The 21,204-nt window shown below is 40.2% G+C and overlaps 1 protein-coding gene across 15 annotated transcripts in view; it reads right to left on the reverse strand.

The window, feature by feature from the left end:
• LOC128699776 (probable phosphorylase b kinase regulatory subunit alpha) overlaps positions 1-21,204 on the reverse strand; it is a 353,571-nt gene that overhangs the window by 45,081 nt on the left and 287,286 nt on the right. For 10 of the 15 annotated variants that reach the window (XM_070102274.1, XM_070102271.1, XM_070102268.1 and 7 more), the window contains one exon: positions 13,829-13,849. The exons of the other annotated variants lie outside the window; for them this stretch is intronic. In XM_070102274.1, coding sequence (XP_069958375.1) covers positions 13,829-13,849 — 21 coding nt within the window. The remainder of the gene's footprint in view (positions 1-13,828; positions 13,850-21,204) is intronic. 15 annotated transcript variants of the gene reach the window in all.

Below are 21,204 nucleotides of genomic sequence, written 5' to 3' on the forward strand. Positions count from 1 at the left end.
CGAACTGTACCGTTATAGAGGCCATGGATGTGGGTGGGTGTGAGTTAGACCTGATAGCTTGTGCTATTAGGTTGGGTGCATTGGCTTAAGCCGGTAGGAGACTTGGACCTGCCTCGCATGGGCCAGTAGGCCTTCTGCAGTGTTCCTTCGTTCTTATGTTCTTATGTTCTTATAATAAAGCATATTCCTCTGCATCATGAGACTGAGCTCATGGCAACAGACAGTGGCTTCAAAGCCACCTTAGCTTTTATGGACAATGTACTGTGTACAGTGGACTCTCGGTTTTCATCTTTAATCCATTCCAGAGCCATTGGCCAAAACTGAAATTGGCCAAAACCGAAACCATTTTCCCCGTAAGAAATAGTGTAAATGGAATTAATCCGTTCCAGACACCCAGAAGTATCAAAAAAAAAATTTTTTTTTTACATTAAAGATAGATTTACATGCACAAAAGAATGAACATGACACACATAACACTTACCTTTATTGAAGGCTGTTGTTGATGGATGGAAGACAGGGAGGAGGGGAGAGGGAAGAGAGGTTATTGTTTGGAAGGGGAATCCCCCTCCATAAGGACACTAGGTACCAAGTCCTTATTGGGGTCACTTCTCTAGCCACTTCCCTAGCTTAAATATAGATTTACATGCAGAAAAGAATGACATTTTTTTTTTCCAATAAGTCAGCCGTCTCCCACCGAGGCAGGGTGACCCAAAGAGAAAGAAAAATCCCCAAAAAGAAAATACAGTGGACCCCCGCATAACGATCACCTCCAAATGCGACCAATTATGTAAGTGTATTTACACGTGTATGTTTGGGGGTCTGAAATCTACTTCACAGTACTGGCATAATACTACTGGAATGAAAAAAGATTTTGCAGACTTTCATCATCATTCAACACTTTCACCTCACTCACACATAATCACTGTTTTTGCAGAGGTGCCCAGAATACAACAGTTTAGAAGTATTTATGTATAAAAATACACAATATATCTCTCCAAACTGCCAATATCCCAAACCCCTCCTTTAGAGGGCAGACATTGTACTTCCCAATTCCAGGACTCGAGTCCGGTTATATAAAATAACTGGTTTCCCTGAATCCCTTCACTAAATATTACCTTGCTCACACTCCAACAGATCGTCAGGTCCCAAATACCATTTGTCTCCATTCACTCCTATCTAACGCGCTCACGCACGCTTGCTGGAAGTCCAAACCCCTCGCCCACAACACCTCCTTTACCCCCTCCCTCCAACCTTTTCGAGGATGACCCCTACCCCGCCTTCCTTCCCCTACAGATTTATACACTCTCCATGTCATTCTACTTTGATCCCTTCTCTCTAAATGACCAAACCACCTCAACAAACCCTCTTCAGCCCTCTGACTAATACTTTTATTAACTCCACACCTTCTCCTAATTTCCACACTCCGAATTTTCTGCATAAAATTTACACCACACATTGCTCTTAGACAGGACATCTCCACTGCCTCCAACCACCTCATCACTGCAGCATTTACAACCCAAGCTTCACACCCATATAAGAGTGTTGGTACTACTATACTTTCATACATTCCCTTCTTTGCCTCCATAGATAACATTTTTTTGCCTCCACATATACCTCAATGCACCACTCACCTTTTTTCCTTCATCAATTCTATGATTAACCTCATCCTTCATAAATCCATCCGCTGACACGCCAGCTCCCAAATACGTATCTGAAAACATTCACTTCTTCCATACTACTCCTCCCCAATTTGATATCCAATTTTTCTTTATCTAAATCATTTGATACTCTCATCACCTTACTCTTTTCTATGTTCACTTTCAACTTTCTACCTTTACACACATTCCCAAATTCGTCCACTAACCTTTGCAATTTTTTTTTTTTAGAATCTCCCATAAGCACAGTATCATCAGCAAAGAGTAACTGTGTCACTTCCCATTTTGTATTTAATTCCCCATAATTAAATCCCACCCCTCTCCCGAACACCCTAGCATTTACTTCTTTTACAACCCCATTTATAAATACAGTGGTCCCTCGTTTTTCGTAATTAATCCGTTCCTGGAGGAGCTACTATAAACAAAATTTACGATTTGCGAATCAATTTTCCCCATAAGAAATAATGTATATACAATTAATCCGTTTCTGACACTCAGAAGTATTAAAACAAAAAAAATTTTTACATGAAATATACATGTAGTACATAAACAATACAATGGGAAATGATGAATGAAACATTAACAGCATAACACTTACCTTTATTGGAGATTCTTCTTAGTGTATGGGAGACTGGAGGAGGAGAGAGATTGGATTGTTTACAGTTTGGAAGGGGAATCCCCTTCCAGCAACACCTCAGGTACCAATTGCTTCTCTGGGGTTGCTTCTCTTCTCTGTTTCTTAATGCCACTAGGACCACCTTGAGAGTCACTCTAGTCCTGTCTCACAAAGTAACTGTGGAGAGAGCTCTGTTTCTGGCGTCTCTTTAACACTTCCCTAAAATGGTACAAGACTTTGTCACTGTACATATTTCTCACCTTCTTTACCACAGGCTTGGCACTAGGAGCTTTCTTTGGAGCCATGGTAGCTTATTTAGTACTTGCAAGCACTAAAATGAGTGGAATATTATGAAATATTTCGTAGGAGCACTTGAGGGGGCCTTCACTCACTGGTAAACAATGCCAGACTGGCTGGATAGGGAGGCCTCCCCGGCTCACACCATGCGTAAGCGTCCTGGACGAACTACTATTCGCGAGTCAACCTATGAAAAGCGAGTCCATGTTTATACGAAAATGCCCCTATGATTCGCGAAATTTACGATTGCCGAGAACTACGAAAAGCGAGGGACCACTGTATACGTATTAACCCTTTGGGGGTTGGCAGGTCCTCTCAGAGACTTGTTCTCAGGGTCAGCCAAATTTAAGAAAAAAAAAATTTTTTTTTCTTATGAAAAGATAGACTCTTCTCCTGATCATAATGACACCAAAAGTATGAAATGTGTTGGAAAACTTACGGAATTATGCTCTCGCGAAGTTAACGGTCTCAACGATTTTTACGCATCGGCGATTTTGCCCACTTTGAGCCCTATTTTCGGCCAATTCCAGTGTACTAGTCGACAAAAATCATAAATATTTCGCTAAAACTCCATTTTTTCTATCGAATGAGTACAAGAAACCACCCATTTACTGATTTCAACTATCCAATAAAGTGGTCAGAATTTAGCAATTTTGCCAATTTCACACAAATTTCAGAAGATGCCAATTTCTGAATAGGGTCCAAAATAAACAAGACATTCCTGGCACTAAAATAACAAGTTCTCTGTTCGTTACTCACATCCCCAGGCCCCTCTTATATTTCTTTGGCTTTCCACTTTGAATTTTTATTCTTACAAAAAAAAAAAATAAGATTTACTGTTATGCAGACTACTGCATTAGTGTAGAAATGGTATAAATAATATCAGCGCACTTGTGAAAGAATATTAGACTCACCAATTGATGTGTATTGGACGCTTGGCATGATTTGTTTACTTTTGAACTTTGGTAAAAATCGAACATTTCTCTTACTTTGAGCTTAATTTCAAGGTACTTTACTGTACTCGACTGAAGAAGCCTACTGTGTAGGCGAAACGTTTCAGAATAAAGTTGCCTATGTGTCTTATCTACCAACCTGACGATATTGTATATCATTTGATATTCACTCTGTCAGACACTGCAACACAATGGCATCTTGCTACAGAAGAGAAAACACCTTGGACAACTTTTTTAAGTGAGATTTGTTTGATCTGAGAGGGACGTGACTTCTAAGTGGCTACATTCTCACTACTACTACTACTACTACTCTGCACCTCTCCTTCGGACGGTATTTAAGTCTCAACACTGTCGCTTGATCTTCAGTTAGTTCCAGACTTTGGAACAGAACTTCTCCAGGCTGAGGGACTGACAACCTAAAATCTACGACTTCAAGGGTGATGGACTGATTACATCGTCTTCACATCTCTACTGCTCCTGTCTATTTTCTGTACTCGACTGAAGAAGCCTACTGTGTAGGTGAAACGTTTTGGAACAAAGTTGCCTAAATGTTGCCTGTGTGTCTTATCTACGAAGGCACTTTTCATTGTAAATCCAGTCAAAATCATCTCAATTTCTGTAATATGTCTTCCATTCTATAAAATGAGACCAAGAAAACTAGAATACAACAATAAATACCATACGAAAATACAGTGCAAAGTCGCTGTTTTAATCCAAAAATACGGTCAAAGTTTTTTTTTCTCATTACGCACTGTGTGCTGCAGGATTTTTTTTATACTGCGCACACTTACCACATAGACCCATTCTTTCATATGTAGGCCTACCAGCTTTCTCTCACTAGATATGAGGGCGCTAGAATTTAGGCATACTAGTACATCAAAAACCCTGGGTCGTAAGCCGTACTAGTACGTCCGAAACCCCCAAAAGGTTAAACAACCATGGTGACATTACACATCCCTGTCTAAGACCTACTTTTACCGGGAAGTAGTCTCCCTCTCTTCTACACACCCTAACCTGAGCCTATCTTCATAAAAACTCTTTACGGCATTTAGTAACTTACCACCTATTCCATATACTTGCAACATCTGCCACATTGCTCCCCTATCCACTCTATCATATGCCTTTTCTAAATCCATAAATGCAATAAAAACTTCCCTACCTTTATCTAAATACTGTTCACATATATGTTTCAATGTAAACACTTCCTCTACACATCCCCTACCCACTCTAAAACCTCCTTGCTCATCTGCAATTCTACATTCTGTCTTACCTCTAATTCTTTCAATAATAACCCTACCATACACGTTTTCTGGTATACTCAGTAAACTTATTCCTCTATAATTTTTACAATCTCTTTTGTCCCCCTTCCCTTTATATAAAGGGACTATATACGCTCTCCGCCATTCCCTAGGTACTTTCCCCTCTTTATTTATTTATTTATTTAATGTCTTTGCAAACAGTACGTTGAGACTGTGTATATACAATAGTGGGTTGCAATGCAAAGAGAGCCTCTATTATGCCTTGGCATTATGAGCCAACTTAACATTATTGTCTTACATTCTACTTTATACTAAGGAGTAGTATATCATAGTTGTACAGTAGGAAAGTAATTATTTCATAGTTGTACAGTTCAATATTAATTATAAATGAACCAAAATTTGTATAATACAAAGATATACATATTTATATTCTAAAATGCTTTTGTGAAAAATAGTGATTCAATTATATTCCTGTCAACAATGGATAAAAGGTTCAATGTGATTGTTTCAGTTATGATGTGGGAGTACATAGGTGAGTAAATGTATACTGAGTATTTAGCATTTAGTCTAGGGTGATTAAGTGGCTTTTGAGAAGAGTCTTAAATTGATTTTCAGATTGGGTTACTTTAATATCTTCTGGTAATGAATTCCATATTTTGGGGCCCTTTATGTGCATAGAGTTTTTACACAGCGTGATACGGACACGAGGTATATCAAAGAGAGATCTGTGTCTTGTGTTGTGGTCATGTGTCCTCTTTAGGTTGGTGAGGAAAAGTTAGAGTGGGGGGTTTATATTTGCATGTATTGTTCTGTGTATGTAGTAGGCACATGAATAAGAATGGATGTTCTTAATGGTAAGCGGGAGTGGGAATTTGTTATCATTCTTACTGCTGCCTTTTGCTGGGTTATTAGGGGTTTTAGGTGATTGGATGTTGTTGATCCCCATGCACAAATTCCATATGTAAGATAAGGGTATATGAGTGAATGGTACAGTGCCAGGAGAGCTGATTGTGGAACGTAGTACCTTATCTTTGATAGTATGCCTACAGTCTTGGAGATTTTCTAAGGCTACTGTCAAGGTGGATACCTAGGAATTTTCCCTCTGAGTCTTGTGACTTATGATCCATTTAGCGTAATGTTAATTGGATCATTTGCAGCTTTGTTTCCAAACTGAATGAAATAGGTTTTATCAGTGTTCAGGGTAAGTTTGTTAGTCATCATCCAGGCAGATATTTTCTGTAATTCAGCATTGACTGTGTTTGCTAGTATGACTGCATTTGGGTGGGAAAATACATATGTAGTGTCATCTGCAAATAATATGGGTTTGAGTAGCTGTGATGCATTCGGTAGATCACTGATGTAGATGAGAAAGAGTGGTCCAAGGATGCTTCCTTGTGGGACTCCTACTGTGATTGGTTGGGTGGAGTAGTTTGCATCATTTGCATACACATATTGAGTTCTGTTACTAAGGTATGACTTTAGGTAGTTGAGGGAGTGGCCTCTGATACCATAGTTCATTAATTTGGAGTACAGTAGCTCATTGTCGACTGTATCGAAAGCTTTACGTAAATCAATGAAAATGCCCAGCGGGACTTCTTTCTTTTCAAGTGCGGTATATATTAGTTCTAGCATGTGTATGATAGCGTCATTTGTGCTTTTATTATTTCTGAATCCAAACTGACAAGGGTTTAATATGTTGTGTGAAACGAGGTAGGAATAGATCTGTCTATGAATTAATTTTTCAAAGATTTTAGATAGCAGTGGTAAGTTAGATATTGGTCTCTAGTTATTCAAGTCAGCTTGGTCACCTCCTTTATGGATTGGAGTGACCCTCGCTATTTTGAGGATTGTTGGGAAGGTAGATGATTCAATGGATTTGTTAAAGAGCGTTACAATAATTGGTGACAATACTTGAGAAGCTTTTTTGTACATAAAAGCAGGCAAGTAGTTTATGTCTCCTGCCTTGTTTTTAAGGGTGTTTATGATAAGCATAACTTCAGTGTATATGTTTCAAGCTCATTTTGCCAATTGATGTTATTCATAGCTGCTATGAAGTTGCTAACTGCTGTCTCGTTGCCAGTTGTGGAATCCATTGTGCCTACTTCAAAGATTAAGGAAATGTGTGCAGAGTGGTTTGAACTGCAAACCTTTATAGATGAATGTAGTCTGAAGTTTACTTTAGAAATGTCTTGTGGCAGTTTGCCCAGATTAGTTATGAGAAAGGTTGGGTAGTGGTCTGTAGTGTTGTCTGTGATTATGCCTGATTTTAAAGGGGATATGGTGTTTGTCCAGATGTGGTCTATTAAGGAGATGCTTGTCTCGGTGATTCTTGTAGGTTTAGATATTGCTGGTAGCAACAGGCAGTTACTCATTGTGTTTGTGAATTCGGTTACTTGTGGGTCCTGGTCGTGTAGTATGTTTATGTTGAAATCTCCTGTTAGTAGTAGGTGGTCTTTATTCATGTGTACATCAGTAATCAGGTTTCCTAGTTTTTCACTACAGTGATAAATGTTTGACTGTGATACTCTGTAAATGTTTATAACTGTGAGGGGTTTTTGCAGGTCTTTTGATTTAAATTTGGCTATGATATATTCTCCATGTTCGTCCCTTGTGCAAGATTTATTGATACATTCGAGTTGATTTGAATAGTATATAGGTGTTCCTCCCCCTTGCTGGTCTGTTCTACAGTTGTGTATGACCATGTAGCCAGGAATGGTATAGACATCTGTAATATCAGGCTTAAGCCAGGTTTCTGTGAGTGTGATGATTGATATATTGGAATGAAGGGAACTGAGTAATGCTGTGAGGTCATCATAATGTTTGCTCAAGGATCTGACATTGTAGTTAAAGATGGTTATGTTATTGTTTGCACTGAGTAATGTCTTTGCTTGGTCTGCTGTGTAGTAATTACAGTTACTGGTTGATTCATGTATTTCATTTAGTAAAAAGTTTACATCAGGATCTATGTCTGTAATCACAGGATGAGAGTAATTTTACAAACTAGATTTTCTGAGTAAAATGATAAGATTTATATTGAATCTACAACTAGACTTATGACTAAGACACCGTGATTAATCTAAAACTTGTAAAAATTTGAAAGAAAAAGGGATTATTGCAGAATTGATAATTCAGTTATGCACTTAAGTATCTAGTAGCACCTTAATTATTTTAACAAGTGAGTTTATGAACTACAGAAGATATTTACAGTTAAAATAAAGGAGCTAATGGATATAATAGTAAAAGAATGTATTAAAAGTAAAATCAGTAGCACCTGAGGTAGTCTACAGCACCTGGAGTATTTTAATGGCAAAATAGTGAACTTATTACACTTAAGCTCCTGAGAATAGCACTTTGATTATTTTAACAACTGTGAATATATGAACTGAGGTAGTTGTATAAAGCTAAAATAACGGAGAAAATATATAAGGGACTAAATTAAGTAATGGTGAACAAAGTTCAATGGGCAGATAGTCACTATGATATAATATTGATTTGGGAGTAAGATCTGATTTGTAATGTATAATAATGTATAATGCATACATTTATTAAACAAAAATACCAACCACTCCAACACTATGTTCCCCCCTGCTTTTAACATTTCTGTCATGGTCCCGTCAGTTCCAGCTGCTTTATCCCCTTTCATTCTACATAATGCCTCACGCACCTCTCCCACACTCTCATCCTGCTCTTCTTCACTCCTAAAAGATGATATACCTCCCTGGCCAGTGCATGAAATTACCGCCTCCCTTTCTTCATCGACATTTAAAAGTTTCTCAAAATATTCTCACCATCTACCCAAAACCTCCATCTCCCCATCTACTAACTCCCCTTCTCTGTTTTTAACTGATAAATCAATTTGTTCCCTAGGCTTTCTTAACTTGTTTAACTCACTCCAAATTTTTTTCTTATTTTCATTAAAATTCCTTGACAGTGCCTCTCCCACTCTATCATCCGCTCTCCTTTTGCACTCTCTCACCACTCTCTTCACCTTTCTTTTACTCTCCATATACTCTACTCTTCTTATAACACTTCTGCTTTGTAAATACCTCTCATAAGCTACCCTTTTCTCTTTTATCACACCCTTTGCTTCTTCATTCCATCAATCACTCCTCTTTCCTCCTGCACCCACCCTCCTATAACCACAAACTTCTGCCCCACATTCTAATATTGCATTTTTAAAACTATTCCAACCCTCTTCAACCCCCCCCCACTACTCATACCTGCACCAGCCCACCTTTTTGCCAATAGTTGCTTAGATTTCACTCAAACTTCCTCCTCCCTTAGTTTATACACTTTCACCTCCCTCTTACTTGTTGCCATTTTCCTCTTATCCCATCTACCTCTTACTCTAACTGTAGCTACAACTAGATAATGATCCAATATATCAGTTGCTCCTCTATGTGTACATCCTGGAGCCTACCCATCAACCTTTTATCTACCAATACATAATCTAACAAACTACTTTCATTACGTGCTACATCATACCTTGTATATTTATTTATCCTCTTTTTCATAAAATATGTATTACTTATTACCAAACCTCTTTCTACACATAGCTCAATTAAAGGCTCCCCATTTACATTTACCCATGGCACCCCAAATTTACCTACTACTCTCTCCACAACATTTTTTCCCACTTTAGCATTAAAATCCCCAACCACAAGTACTCTCACACTTGGTTCAAAACTCCCCATGCAATTACTCAACATTTCCCAAAATCTCTCTCTCTCCTCTATACTTCTCTCTTCCCCAGGGGCATAAATGCTTACTATAACCCACTTCTCACATCCAACCTTTATTTTACTCCACATAATCCTTGAATTAATACATTTATAGTCCCTCTTTTCCTGCCATAGCTTATTCTTCAACATTATTGCTACTCCTTCTTTAGCTCTAACTCTATTAGAAACCCTTGACCTAATCCCATTTATTCCTCTCCACTGAAACTCACCCACCCCCTTTCAGCTTTGTTTCACTTAAAGCCAGGATATCCAGCTTCTTCTCATTCATAACATCCATAATCATCTCTTTCTTATCATTCGCACAACATCCACGCACATTCAAACTTCCCACTTTGACAATTTTCTTCTTATTCTTTTTAGTAATTTTTACAGGAAAAGGGGTTACTAGCCCATTGTTCCCGGCATTTTAGTTGACTTTTACAACACACATGGCTTACGGAAGAAAGATTCTTATTCCACTTCTCCATGGATATAAAAGGAAAAGTAATTAGAACAAGAAGTAAGATAAAATCAAAGAAAACTCAGATGAGTGTGTATAAATAAACATGTACATGTATGTTTAGTGTGACCTAAGTGTAAGTAGTAGCAGCAAGACGTACAAATAAATATAAAGCACTAATAAAATGTACAAATGAACATTTAACATCACACTTACCTTTATTGAAAAGACTTGTTAGTGTATGGCAGACCGGGCAAAGGGGAGAGGGAGGCAAGTTCATTGTTGGAGAATATGACACTAATATCAACTCTACGTCTTATTTATCGATCACAATTCAACTAACATGACATAATGAACAATATTAATAACATAGAAACATGACATATACTCTAGAATGAATCAAATAAGTCATTATGTATGTAATGACAGGTGTTCTGTTGTTGTTGTTGGGTGTATAAGGGCCACTGTGAGCATAAGCTAAACATAATGTTGGTGAAGGCTGCATTTAAGGCGGCAGTTTTTTCTGTAGCCCTACATAATTCCAACAACATTGCAGGAGTTAGCAGAATCGCTGAATCACTGAAGAAGGCACCCTCTACCACCATCACTCACCGTGAAACAACGCTACACTGGCTGAGAATGCGTGTGGGAGGCGGCTTTGTCTGTGCGCTGGGCACTGGACAGGTTCCATACGATCGATGAAAACAGAGGTAATGAACAAAAACAGAAACAAAAAAATTGACAAAAAAAGCCAGCCAAAACCGAAATCAGCGATAACAGAGATCAACGAAAATGGAGGGTCCACTGTACGTGCTTTACACAACGAGAAGTATTTCTTTAATTTGTTGGAACCATGGCTAGGGCTAAAAGTAAGCAGGTTATAACAATAAATGGAGAAAAAGGAACTGGAATGACTTATGCAGCAAGTAGTGCCACCAAACAGTACCAGCAGGTTGGTGTGGCAACCCTGGAAATTTGAAATTATGCTAGCCAAAATTAGTGCCAAATAACTGATTACCAGATTTGCGATGGTGGACCAGTACTATAATTGCATATGCACCAATAAGAGGTGCTGAAAAATATTTATCTATGAATTACTGGAATAGTGACCACTGTCTGCAAGAAGTTATACTATGTGATTTTTACCCAAACACTGGAGGCCAGTACTGAACAATATTTAGTATGCTTACACTAATAAGAAATGGAATTACGTACAATGATTTCACTATCAGGTGAGTGTGATGTATAATGAATAATAATTGCCACAATAAATGGCAGCTGATTAAAGGTAATACTCCAAAATATAATAGGAATAGACTATTTTCACAATAATGATCCCAGAAGTAAAGGGAATACAGCCTCTCCACACTTAATGACGGAGTTCCGTTCCTAAGACCACACTGGTAAATGAAATCATCACAAAGTGAGGAGCATATTATAATGGTAGTGGGCTTGTGTCAACTATCTATGATATTGTTTTAGTGTCACCTTTGCACCATTTTTAACATTTCTGGCATATTTTTAAATGTTTATACAGTAGTGTACTGTACGTATACTGTAATAAACAGAATTGAAGAAATCAGCTCTAATATACACAAATAAGCCACACACAGAAGAGAGGATCTCTAATATACATTATTTAAGTATGCATACTGGTGAGAGAGCCTGTCATAAGTCCGAGTTGTCGCTAAACAAATATGTCGTTAAGTGAGGAGAGGCTGTATACTAAATGCACAACAACAATTTTAGAAATAATGGGTATTCTCTAGATTCACAATAATAATTCAACTAGAAGCAGAAAATAATTTATAATGCTTATTCAAAAATCAGAGTGAAACACTAAATAACTTCTACATAATCATTAACTAACAACAGTGAGTAATTTGTCAAATAATTTACATACTATTAAAGAGGAGACAGAGCTGTGCAATAATAATGGAATAAAAGTGAAGGAAGCTGCATGTAAATCACACGAGGAAATGCATAACAAAAGATGTATATAGAAGACACGTGCAATGTGTGGTGAAATTTTCAGGAAATGCCTAGAAAATAAGTTCCTCATCCACTACCTTGTGTCTTCTTTATACAAGAAAGCTTTAGCAGAATTCTAAGTAAACTGCAGTACTCTTCTGAGAATTTACTAATGTACTGTACATTTCTATGCCAACGTACTATAATGAAGAATTAAACTAATTTTATTAGGTCAAGAAAACACCCACACATGCTCACATTAGGTACCTGCAAGTAATAATCTCATACCTTTGTTTTTGTTCCCATCCACAAAAAACAAGGATTTTCAGATTTCATGGGGAATAATACAAGTGCAAAGAATCCAATAAATTAGTGAATAATTCCAAAACAAGAATAACACAATGGAAAATTGAGAAATTTAAATATAATTAAAAAGATACAATTCAAGCGCTGCAGGTTCAGTTGTATTGTACAGTAATGGACAACGAGAACTAGAGCAACCTCTGGCATAGACACAAGGTTTTGGTAATGATGATACATTTGACATTCCGTGGTCACATTTATGTGAAGAAACTGAGTTATCTTGGTGCAGAATTAATGTAAGAGAACAAAAAAGTGCAGTAAAAAGGGGGTAAAAGTTCATCGCTGGTGACACACAACTCAACCAGGATTGGAGCTTCAGGAATCATCAAACAAAATTGTCGCATTAATAGCTCAGAGACAACTGAATCCATATAAAGACTTAACAGAAAACATGATTAAGATATTAAATGTTGAAGTTTAAGACATGAAACTGTTGGGTATCTTTATTGATGAAATGTTTTGCCCACACAGTAGGCCTCTTCAGTCAAATACAGAGGCAACATATGTAGTAGTGGTCTGCAGTTGAGCTCCAGACCATTGGGTTGAGCTCCATGATCTGGAATGATCATTCCAGACCATGGAACTCAACTTTTCTCCAGGCTAAGGGACTGACCGCCTCAAATACTTTTTCTCCAAAGTTGATGGACTGATTACATAATCTTCATTTCACTACTACACCTGTTGCCTCAGTATTTACCTGAAGAAGCCTACTGTGTAGGTGAAACATTTCAACAGTGAAGATACCCAACTGTTGCTCGTATCTTAATCTTCAACTTGTCGACATATGTAACATATTTAATATTACTTGTTCAAAAAACAAGAGGGGCCAGGAGCTAAAGCTCACTCTCTGCAAGCTCAAATATAGAATCTCAAATACACAATTAAAAGAATTGTGTGCATGTGCATATATTCTCTCTCTCTCAAATAAGTTCTTATGAAGGGTTAGTTAATGCAGAAGCTATATAACGTATTGGTTAATTTTTCAGACCTGTGTTGTAATAATAAGTATAGAGTACTAGAAAGCACTTGTTATGTGTTATCTAGTTTGAGTTTTAGATGACCTGAGTAGCTTCAAAACAAATATAATAAAATAAAATAAAAAGTTTATTTTCTAAAAAGATACATTTGTGTTAGTGTTTTATGATGTAAATGATTTAGAAAATTCACAAGTGACTCATTTCTCAGGTTGTTTTACATCTGTTGATACTCGTGCTAATAAATGAGATTTATTCATAAAAAACAATTTTGTTTTACATTGTGCAAGTAACTCTAAGCTATCACAGGTTACATTAAATTTATTTATAATAACCTATCATGGGTTATCATCATTGTTCTACATAGATGATAAGGGCAAACTTTGGTGAATTTACAACACAGCTCTGAAATCCCCAATTCTATTGTCAAAAAATATAAAAACAAAAAACAAAAACAACTGGTAAATTAAGCACATATAAAGAAAAGCAAAGTATATCAAATGATTAGGGATATTTTCACAAATAAAATCAAGCATAGCAAGAGGTTTCCATATCTCACCTTCTCGGCATGCAACCCTCCCTGCCAAAATAAATGAAATGAGAAGAGCATTAGTTTGCTAGCTAACATTACAGGATTTTCCTTGTAAAAAAAGAGTTTCAATAAGTAAATTAAATAAATCAAACTACACCTACCATCCGACTTAAGACCGAGTTGGGTTCCGAGAAACCGGTCGTAAGTCGAAATGGTCGTAAGTCTAACTTTACTACTGAATATCAACAACACATTTTTGTAATGACTATTTTATTGTTTTATTTTGGTATTTCATGTTTTACTTTACTTTTTATGTTGTTAGTACTGTGTTTTATACTGTAAGGTTTAGGATAAACACTGTGTACAACACAAATAGTTGTTTATTTCCCAGAAATTTGGCATAAAAAACACGGTCGTAAGTTGAGTGGTCGCATGTCGAGCAGGTCGTAAGTCGGATGGTAGGTGTATATCTATCTCGATAAGTAAATTAAATAACTTAAGCTATGTATATCTACACTACACAACAAAGTAAAACCTACTTTGATTAGCTACAATAACTAGCACGTTATTAATAAAAATTGCCGATACGTATGCTACTTTCAAACAATACCTCTGTAAACTCAAAGAAATCATTAATATGCTCATACAACAGTTGTTAAACTAGTAAAATTAATCGCTATATATGAGGCTTCATGAAATGTAGTGATGACTCCACAGCCAGACAAAATCTCATTTCTTATGTAAATATATTCATCACTGCTTGTAAAAGAAAATAGATTGGGTAGCAAGATGATAGATTGTCCCTGTCATCACCAAAAATTACAGAAATCTAACCTCTTCAATGTTATCACCACTGAAATTAAAGTGCTGAAAATATCATGACTTTAGAAAACAATCATTTGAAATAGTAAGGAATTTAGTGGATAACTTAGGAAATTATACAGGCACAAAGTTAACAGTTTTAGTGTAATTTACACACTGGCACTTTTGTCCACTTTCAGCCCATTATCATTATAATCAAAAAGAAGCGCTAAGCCACAAGGGCTATACAGCGCTGCAGGGTAGGAAAGGAAGCGAGGGTATTGGGTGGCAGAAGGGAGGAGGGATGATCAGTAGGTTACAGAAAACAGCGGGGCAGGGGATAGTATGGGGGTAGAGGGTAGCAAGAGATTGAGGTAGAAAGGGCTGAAGGTATCAGAATTTGTGAAGTCAGTCAGTTGTTGTCAAAAAAGTCAATGAGAGAGTCCAGATGAAAGGTGGGTCCATCAGCGAGAAGGGAAGGTAAAGAGAGAGCAGCGGAGCAAAGACGACGACGGACGTAAATTCTGCGTGCTCGTTGATAAAGTGGGCAGTCCAACAGAATGTGGCTGCCTGATAATGGAGCCTGACAATTCTCACAGAGAGGAGCAGGGTGCCTCTCCACGACATATCCATGAGAAAGACGAGTATGGCCAATGCGAAGACAGGAGAGAGTAGTCTCCCAACCTCGACACTGGTGACAAGAAGACGGCCAGTAACCAACACTCGGTTTAATAGATTGAAGTTTGTTACCGAGCATAGTAGACCAACGTTGTTGCCAACGGGTGTGAAGGTGGGTAGCTATTGCAGCAAAATAGTCTGTAAATGGAATACCTCTATATGAAACTGGTAGGTCATGTACTGCTGACTGCGCAGCAGTGTCTGCCTGTTCATTGCCCTGTACATCAACATGACCAGGGACCCAACAAAAAACAATATCTTTATGCTTGGCAAAGATGCAGTGTAGCCAAAGTTGGATACGAAGGACTAAGGGGTGAGGTGTATCAAATTTCTGTATAGCCTGTAAAGCACTAAGGGAGTCTGAGACAACCACAAATGATGACACAGGCATAGATGCAATACGGATAAGTGCTGCAAGGATGGCATACAATTCAGCAGTAAAAATACTAGCCGAAGATAGTAAATGCCCTCGTACGACGCTGTCCGGAAACACTGCTGCGAATCCTACGCCGTCAGAAGACTTAGAGCCATCTGTGTACACAGCAATGGCATGAGAATGAGAGTGGAAGTGGTCAAGAAAAAGAGAGCGGGAAGCGACCGTAGACAGTTGGGCTTTCAAGCAAGGGAGAGAGAAAGAACAGACTCGAACAGCTGGAACTTCCCAGGGGATTAGGGAAAAGTGAGATGCTAAATGAACATAGAAAGGTGGTAATTGAAGAGAAGACAAGAGCGAATGAAGGCGAAGAGAGAAGGGATGGAGTAAACAGGGGCGGCGAACAAATAAAGAATGTCTACTAATATCAGTGACCATTCTATAAATGGAAGGATTGTGGAGATCATGAGAGCGTACATAGTAGCGAAGGCAATGGGCATCACGGTGATCGGGTAAGGATGGAACATTCGCTTCTGCATAGAGGCTCTCAACAGGGGAAGAGCGAAAAGCACCAAGGCATAAACGTAATCCTTGGTGATGAATGGGGTTAAGGCTAGAGAGAGTAGCAGGAGATGCCGCTGAATAGATCTGGTCACCATAATCAAGCTTCAATAAAATGAGGGTGGAATGTAGGTGAAGGAGAGTTCGACGATCAGCTCCCCACGAAAGATGAGCAAGGGTTTTAAGAAGATTCTGCCGGCTGTGACAAGTTGCCTTCAGAGAGGTAATGTGAGGTTTCCAGGATAACCTACGGTCAAAGAGGAAGCCCAGAAACTTGATTGTATCACGTTCAGGGATACGGGAGCCATAGAGGTACAAAGGATGATCAGAGATGACAGAGCATCTAGTGAAAGTAATTTGGTGGGTTTTAGTGCTGGAAAATTTAAACCCATGTGTGGTGGCCCAATTGGAAACACGGTCGACCGCATGTTGGAGAGAAACTGTAATGAGGTGACAGTCAGCGCCTGCACAGGCAATAGCAAAGTCATCAACATAGAGTGATGACCAAATATTTGATGGAAGACTAGAGGCCAAATCATTAATAGCAAGGAGAAAAAGTGTTGTGCTCAGAACACATCCCTGGGGGACACCTTCAGCTTGGATAAAGTCCGGGGAGAGCACATTATTAACCCGAACAGGGAAATCTCTATCAGTTAAAAAGTTCTTAAGGAAGGATGGTAGATTGCCTCGGAGGCCTAAGGAGTGGGCTTGGGCCAAAATATTATACCTCCAAGTTGTGTCATATGCCTTCTCAAGGTCAAAAAATATGGCAATAACTGAGTGGTTATTCGCAAAGGCATTACGAACATACGTATCCAAGCGTAGTAAGGGGTCTATGGTAGAACGTCCCTTACGAAAGCCATATTGACAAGTGGAGAGACTGTTGTGTGTCTCTAAATACCACACTAAATGTCTATTTACCAAGCGTTCCATCACTTTGCAAACTGCACTGGTAAGAGCAATGGGATGATAGTGGGAGGCTTCATGTCCCGTAGTGCCTGGTTTGCGGAAAGGGAGAACAAGGGCAGATTTCCACAGCTGTGGAAGAACTCCTTGTGACCAAATAAGATTGAAAAGGCGTAATAGGACTGCAAGGGCTGACTGATGTAAATGTTGTAGCATACGAATATGAATGTTGTCGGGCCCAGCTGCCGATGATCGGCAAGCTGAGTGTGTTGCCCCCAGTTCTTGAAGTGTAAAAGGCACATTATAATGTTCTTCTCTGAGAGAAGAAAAGTCCAAGGGTGCTAACTCTCTGGTAGACTTTGAGGAAAGAAACGAGGGGCATAGATGGAGCCCCTGAGAAATACGGACCAGATGATTGCCAATTACATTGGCAACATCTAGTGGGTTTGCAGTATCAACACCGGCAACCCGCAGAACAGGAGCCGGGTCAGGAGAATATTTACCACTCAGTTTTCGTACTTTTTTCCAGACTGCACTCATAGAGGAAGCAGAGGTGATGGTGGAGACATAATCTCGCCAGTAAGTGCGTTTAGTGTCACGGATGACACGGCTAGCGATCACACGCTTCTGCTTAAAAATCAAGAAGTCTCTCCGTGGTTTTATTGTACCGGTACCTGCCCCATGCAGTGCATTTCAAACGTACTGCATGAGCACAAGCAGTAGACCACCAAGGCACGCATTTCTGAGAATGTCTGCCCGAAGTTAGGGGTATAGAATGAGAAGCTGCGGTTAAAATGGAGGACGAGAAGAGTTGTAAAAGCTCATCAATGGAGGACGAAGAAGGAACCTCACTAAAAACAGTTAGTTGTGAGTAAAGGTTCCAATTTGCCTGATCAAATTGCCAGCGTGGGATACGAAGAGGTGGTGAATATGAAGGGGAAGTAAGAATGATTGGGAAATGATCGCTGTCATGTAAATCCGGGAGAACAGACCGGGTGAAGTCTAATGCGGCGGAGGAAGAGCAGACTGAGAGATCGATGCAAGAGAGTGTGTGAGTCCGAAGATCAAAATGGGTGTGAGTACCTGTATTTAAAACATGGAGGGGTGGGTAGCAAGAAAAGCCTCTAACTGAATGTCACGGGAATCACAGTGAGACCCCCCCCAGAGGAAATGATGGGCATTAAAATCGCCAAGTAACAGAATCGGTGGTGGTAATGACGAAACAAGAAAGGCAATATCCAGAATAGATAATGCCCGAGAAGGAGATATATATAAAGAACAGAGCGTATACCACCTATGCAAGTGGATACGGGCTGCTGTGTAATGCAGCAAAGTACGAACAAATAGCTGATGGTACGGAATATCAGTGCGTAGAAGAAGGGCACTTTCATTAAAGGTCCCATCAGGAAAAGGATCTGAAGAATACAATAAATTATAGCCTGAGATGGGAGAGATAACAGCAGAGTGTAATTTTGGTTCCTGTAAGCAAACACCAACAGGGGAAAACTGGGAGAGTAATATATGAAGCTCACCCCGATTACCCCTGAGGCCGCGTATATTCCACTGTAAATAGGCCATGATTGGCAATGAAAAAGATACTTGAAATCTGCAGGTAAGGGTTCCTACGGACTAGAGGGGTTAGAAAAGTCCACATGCGGAGGCAGCGGAAAACGTTCAAGCAGCGAAGGAACGGCTCGCTGTGAAGAAAGGAGTTGCGCAGATGGAGGAGAGGAGAGAGAAGGAACAGAGGGTGGATCAGTGTCCATTGATGGTTTGGTCTCTGCAACATATTCAGAGATTGCTTCAAGTGTTTCGGAATTCAGAGACGTCGTATGGGAGACAATACTGGAGATGGTATGGGGAGGATGAGTAAAGATTGGAACTGTAATAGACTGTACCAAAGTAGGGGGGGGGCGAAAGGGTGGAGGGAACTGGAGAAGAAGCGTGGAAGGGGACAGAAGAGGCAGAAACCTGGGAGGTGGCAGAAGAGGAAGAAACTTGGGAGGGAACAGGGGAGGTAGGTATAGTACGAGGAGGAGGGTGAACCTCTACACTTGTAACAGAGCCAGTGAGAGGGGAAGAACCCGGTACAGAGACAGGGAAGGTAAAATGAGGAGGTGGAAGAAGGGAAGGAGGGGTTAAAGGACCTTTTTTGACTTCTGAGAAGTAGAGGGACGACTGGGAGGAGGTGTCGTACGAGGTCTCGTCGATACTGAGGCTTGTGAGGGAGAACACGAAGAAGCGAGAACAGACTGAGGCATTGAAGTAGGGACGTCTGAGCCTAGGACAGCAAAAGAATTAGATACAGGAGTGACTATGGGAGAGGTAACCACAGAGGAGGCTGCAGAAGATGGGACCCCAGAAGTGGGGGGACGTTTTGCAACACGGGATTAAGAAACACGAGGTAGTCTCCCTTGGAGGCGGAGATGAGAAACTGCCATGGCATAAGGGAGACCTTCTGCCTCTTTGAGGAAACGGATTTCCCGCTCATTTAAGAAGACTTGGCAACGGCAAGAGTACGAAGGGTGAGCCTCATGACAATTAAGGCAAGAGGGAGGTCGATTGCACGACGTATTAGAATGGTCATCGGCACCACAGACTGGGCATTCGGGTATGGATCTGCAATATTTCGCTGGATGGCCAAATCGCCAGCAATTCCTACACTGTTGCGGTGTAGGGATCACCTTTCGAGCTTGTAACCGATGTCCTGCTACATAAACTGAGGATGGGAGTTCATGGCTGTCAAAAGTTAAACGAGCCACATTGCTAGGGTATCGTCTCCGCCCGCGGGCAGGAAGAACATAAGTGTCTACCTTGAGGATTGGGAGATCTTGGAGTTCCAGCTGTTCAAGAATGTCATTGCCACATGTCTGGAAATTTTGTTGAACTATGGTATGGGGCAGAATGACAGTACCACTACAAGAATTGAGGGAATGATGTTTTTCGATAGTGACAGGAACAGTATCGATATGGGAAAGAAGAGAAAGATCACGAGCTTGGGTAGCATTCTGTACAGTGATGATGCGCGTACCGCTCTTAAGAGAGCATGAAAAGAAATATCTTTACCAACATGGCGTAGGAGTGCCTTGCCAATACTGTGGTCGGAAAGATAGGCGGTAGAGGAAGTTGGTCGTAAAGTGAAGAATTTAGTCCACTGTGCAGTCTGAAACTGAGCGTGGAAAGGGAGTGCAGGACGTGTCGATCTTTTCTGAGAAGAACGAGAAGGTGGAGAAGTATCATCAGCAGGTAATTGTCGTTGGCGTTTAGGCATGGGACCAGAGTTGGTCCGACTTGGAACGGGCCGGCGATTCGAAAATTGCCGCACCGTAGAGGGAGAGGCCGGAAGCATAGTCAAAGGAGAGCGGAGGTCAGATAAATCAAAGGAGTCAGTCGAGACCTCAGTACCTGAAGCGGGTGAGGAAACAGCACCGGCAAGAGGTACAGAGGCATGAGGAGTGTCCGAAGAGTGGTCCAAAGATGAGGCGGGGCCAGAACGGGGTGCGGTATCAAGAAGGGGCCCGGGGGTAGCAGGTTCATGGATTGGGTTCTCCATGGTTAGGTTACTCCTTTGCTTTTTGTTTTTAAGAAAAAAAAAAGAAAGAAAAGAAAAAGAAAAAGAAAAGAATAAAAAAAAAAGGGGGAACCAGGGAGGGATAGGTCCTAGGAGGAATGAAAGGGCCAGAAATCTCCCTCCGCGCCCAAGAGGACCTCAGCACCGCAAGTAGCGTAGATGCAGCATGGAACCCATGCCATACCCTACCCTTCATGCCAGTAAACCAGGAATCCGGGATAGCAACCTCACATCTGCCAAGCTACCTCGGTGGACAAAAGAGAGGGCGGCCAGATATCCGCCACAAAGCATACCTCCTTCGGCCACCACCCCCGGAATCTGAAAGGTGGCTTCCAGAGATACACCCATCGCCCGAAAGACACCCAAAGCCACTCTCCGGGATACCTGAGAGGGATTGGGACATCCCCAGGTGATCCAGATTCCATGGCAAACTATGCCACCGCCAAGAACCTCAACGGAATGGGATGGACCCCGGTACCCTTTCCCCTACCTAGGAACTAGCGTGCCTGTGGG

The sequence above is a fragment of the Cherax quadricarinatus genome, chromosome 81, assembly GCF_038502225.1.
Source record: "Cherax quadricarinatus isolate ZL_2023a chromosome 81, ASM3850222v1, whole genome shotgun sequence".
NCBI classification, from domain to species: domain Eukaryota; kingdom Metazoa; phylum Arthropoda; class Malacostraca; order Decapoda; family Parastacidae; genus Cherax; species Cherax quadricarinatus.